This window comes from Cynocephalus volans, chromosome 5 (assembly GCF_027409185.1).
Source record: "Cynocephalus volans isolate mCynVol1 chromosome 5, mCynVol1.pri, whole genome shotgun sequence".
NCBI classification, from domain to species: Eukaryota; Metazoa; Chordata; class Mammalia; order Dermoptera; family Cynocephalidae; genus Cynocephalus; species Cynocephalus volans.
Window position 1 is genome coordinate 78002135 of NC_084464.1, and position 4338 is coordinate 78006472.

General features: G+C 46.3%; 1 protein-coding gene across 1 annotated transcript; it reads left to right on the forward strand.

Moving 5' to 3' along the window:
• Positions 1 to 237: 237 nt before the first annotated feature.
• Positions 238 to 3683, forward strand: LOC134379082 (pre T-cell antigen receptor alpha-like). The gene is made up of 2 exons (XM_063098324.1): positions 238 to 292; positions 3259 to 3683. Exons 1-2 carry the CDS (start codon positions 238 to 240, stop codon positions 3681 to 3683), a joined length of 480 nt encoding a protein of 159 aa, XP_062954394.1.
• The last annotated feature ends 655 nt before the right edge of the window (positions 3684 to 4338 follow it).

The window sequence follows — 4338 nt, forward strand, 5'->3', positions numbered from 1 at the left end:
GCATCCAGCTCCAAGTATTGGAGTGGCAGCCTGAGTTCCCTGGCTCTTGAGAGAGGACAGGGTTTGGGGGTAGGGTAGGGGTGGGAGGGACCCCTCATCCCAGGAAATGGCTCTGTGGTGGAGCAGCTGAGGTGCAGCTGGGTTTGTGGCCTGGGAGGCAGGCTTGTGGGTGGGTGCCTCCTCCCCCAGCCCACACCTCAGGTCTGCAGCTGGGTCCTGCCTCCTTTCGGGTGGGCCATGGCTGAGACATGGCTGCTGCTTCTCCTTGCCCTTGGGTGTCCAGCCCTGCCTACAGATGAGCCCCCTCTTTGCATCCCTTTCTGTCCCCCATTAGTCTTCCAAAGGCTATCTCCACACTCTGGGCTGCTCTAGGTTTGGGTGGGATGCAAGGAGGCAGGACAAGAGCCATTTATGGGCCCTGGGGGAGGGTCTTACCAGAAGCCCATTGTTCCCTTTCCATTGTACTCTACCTCCTAACCCGCAAGTCCTCCCACCCTGGGTTCCCTAATGTTGGTAGGGAAGGCAGTGCCTCTTGGAGGTATAGAGAAATGAAAGAAAACTGGATGGGCATCCATAGAAGCTGGGGGTTAGGGTAGCCAGTGCTGTGTTACGTGACATGGAGTGAGGTGACATGGGCAACATTGTGAAGTCCTGTCCTATCCTTCCTGCCCTTAGGGTGCCTTATTCCAACAGGGCTCAGGGTGTCTCAAGTGCACTTCCAGCTCTGCATTATCAGTGGGATCAGGAGAGTTCCCAAGGCCTTGATGATGTTCCAGAGTATTTTCCCCCAGCCCTTCAAAGATCAAGGCTGGAGCCAAAGGACTCATGTCTTGAGAGTAGAATCCCTGCTTCATCTAAAAGCATGTGCGGCTGGCACTTAGCTCAATTGGTTAGAGCACAGCCTTATAACACCAAGGTCATGGGTTTGGATTCCCATACTGGCAAGCTGCCAAGAAATAAGATACTAAAGCTTAAAAAAAAAACAAGGATGTGCATGTTTGCATGTGTGTGGTGGGAGATGGTCCTTAACCTTTGAGTCAGGGAGTCACCTTGATCTAAAACTGAAACTGGCCCCCAGTATGTCATAGACACTCCCTCACTAGGGACATAAACCACACCCATGTGAAGCAGAAAGAGTCCATGGCAGGAGGCCGGAGCTCTGGGAAGGAAGCAGCAGGGTGAGGAGGGACAATCCTGGCAAGCTTCATGGAGTAGGTGGAAGCAGAACTCAGCTCGGGAGAGTATCTGTGCAACTGAGAAGGCCCAGGAGGTTGAGGGTCCTGGAGCTCACTCCCAGCCTTCTCTACTCTCTTTATTTGCAATGCCTTATTAATATTAATATAAATAATAATACTAATACTTATATGCCAGGGTATTTTACATTTACGATCTTTACTCCTCAGAACAATTTTACTGGGCTGGTGTTATTAACCCTGTTATATCGATGGAACAATTGAGACTCAGTATGTAAAGTGGACAAGTCAGGCATCAAAACCAACTCTGTCTGAGGCCACACCTAGACGTGGTTCACTGTGTGGCAAAATCTTAGTCATTCTTCAAAGTGAGGTGGTCTATGCAGAGACCTGAGTTCAAATCCTGACTGGGCAATGTAGCATCCATGTGTTCTGAGACCAGTTACTTGAGCGCCAAGAAATCTTTCCTGAGTGCTCTTCACCCCTACCTCCCCACAAGATTCTTTAGCATTCTTCTCCTCACTTGGGCATTTCTATAGCCTGGCTACACTTTCACTCATGGTATGAATTTGTAGGTTTTAACATTTAAGATTTTATTTATATGAAAAAATATCCACATATCAAAATACGCAAATATCAAGAATAACATTTTCTTACATACAAATGAGTCACCTTTACTGAAAAGAATAAGATTGAGGAAAATCAGGACTATTCTGGAAAATATAGGACAAATGTTTGCAGTACCCATATGACTTGATTTTTTAAATTATGAAATAATAGGCTGGCCAGTTAGCTCAGTTGGCAAGAGTGTGGTGTTATATAACACTAAGGTCAGAATTCGGATACCCATACCGGCCAGGCACTGAGAGAGAGAAAAAAAAAAAGAAATAATAACCTATACTTTAAATAGGTGAATTATATGGTATATAAATCATGTCTCTAAAAAGCTGTTAAAAAACAAACAAAAATCTGCAGACCTACAGAAAAGAACTGGGAATAACACAACAAACACCCATGCATGGTTTACCCAGATTAACAGACGTTTAACATTTTGCCATATTTGAATCAGATCTTTCTTCAAAGAAACAGAAAGTTACAGATATATTTGAAGTCCCCTTTGATCTCATTCCAAGTCCTATGTCCTTCCCTTTCCTCCCCAGAGGTAACCACTCTCCTGAGGCTGGCACAACATGATACAGTATTATAATTATTTGTTTATTCATCTGCTGTCTCTCTTATGGCACTGAGTTCCTTGAGGGCAGGGACAATGTCTTACTCAGTGTTGTATCCCCAGTGTCTGGCACAGAAAGGGGCTCAGATATGATAGACAGGTGGACAGAAGGAGGGATGGATAGATGAATGGACAGACATACAGGTAGAAGGTAGAAAGAATAGATGGAGGGTAGATGGATGATGAACGAAAGTGATGGAGTCTCCTCCAAAACTCATGTGGAAATTTGATCTCCAAGGTGGCAGCGTTGGAAACTGATTGAGTCATGGGGGTGGATCCCTCATGAATGGATTAATGCTTTCCCTGGGGGAGGGGGGGAGTAATGAGTGAGTTCTCACTCTATTAGTTCCCGTGAGAGCTTGTTGTATATAGGACACTGGCACCTCCTCTCTCTCTTGCTTCCTCTCACCATGTGATCTTCCTGTACCCGCTGCCGGCTGCCTTGCCGCCTGCCCCTTTTCCGCCATGAGTAGAAGCAGCCTGAGGCCTGTGCCACCATGCAGCTGTCCCAGAATCATAAGCCAAATAAACCTCTCTTCTTTATAAATTACCCAGTCTCAGGTAATTCTGTTATAGCAACACAAAACGGACTAAAACAGAAATGATGAATGAATATATGGGCAAATGAAAGGATGGATGGAGGGAGGGAAGACAGGGTGGTTAGCTGGGTAGATGCAAGGAGGAAGGATGGATGAGTGGGTAGAAGGATAGGTAGATGGATGGTGATGGTGGAAGGCTATATGGAAAGAGAGAAACCCAGAGCTGTATCCTACAATGAGATGCTGGCCTGGGAGGGCACACTCTTGACTAGCCCCTACAGGCACAAGCTCTCTTGCGGGTGTGGATGGCCGCCGTTCTCTTCTCTGGCCCCACTAATCACGCTGCTGGTGGATGGGAACCAGCGGACACTGGTGGTCTGCCTGGTCCTCAATGCTGCACCCCCTGGCTTTGATGGCCATATCTGGTTCTCAGCTGGCAATGGCAGTGCACTGGACGCCTTCACGTATGGCCCTTCCCCAGCAACGGACAGCACTTGGACTAGCTTGGCCCAGCTCTCCCTGCCCTCTGAAGAGCTGGCAACCTGGGAGCCCTTGGTCTGCCACACTGGGCCTGGGGGCCACAGCTGGAGCACACGGTCCCTACAGCTGTCAGGTGGGGATGGAGCCTGGGCCCCTGTGCATGCTCCCTGTCCCTTTCCACACACCCTGGAACCAGGCTGTGGCGGGAGGGAGGGTTGGTTCCAGGCCATGAGGGCATGAAGTGTGTCCAAGTGCAGACCGTCCAGGTGAGGTGATGCCTGGGCTCAGGGCAGAGTGGCCTCAGGGTCATGAATCCTGGGATTTGCAACTGTGATATCTCATTCAAGTCCAGGCTCTGCTCCATGACTTCCAAGAGATAAAAATGCTTCCTCCTTCCTAGGGTTAATTATATATATATATATATACACACACACACACACACACATATACATATGATATATATGTGTGTGTATAATATAAATATATAAAATAATATATAAATAAAAATATTTATATTTATACATATCAATAAAAATATATTTATACAATTATACATATTAATATATGGATATATCACGCTGTATATATGAAACCCTATAAGGACCAAACAATAATTAAATAATAAATGGCTATCACTTATTGAGTGTTTACGTTGCACCAAGCACTGTTCCAAACACTTTATATTTATAAGGTAGGTCATATTATCCCCCCATTTACAGGCACAGGGAGGTTGTTAATGTTTAGTCAGCTGTTACTTATTATTTCTGAACTGATGATTTACTTCCTGTATCTGGATTAACTCAGTTTTTTCATCTTCCAAATGGGGATGTTTGCTGAATAAATGCCCTGCTTTCCAAGGAATGCTGCTAAGCGGATCTGTTCCTTGTCTGGAAGT

Excerpts from the sequence above, each read along its gene's own strand:
- LOC134379082 (XM_063098324.1), top strand. The coding sequence starts at position 238 with ATGGCTGAGACATGGCTGCTGCTTCTCCTTGCCCTTGGGTGTCCAGCC. Across the intron at positions 293-3,258 it reads TGGGTGTCCAGCCCTGCCTA|GCGGGTGTGGATGGCCGCCG; the intron begins CAGATGAGCCCC and ends ACAAGCTCTCTT.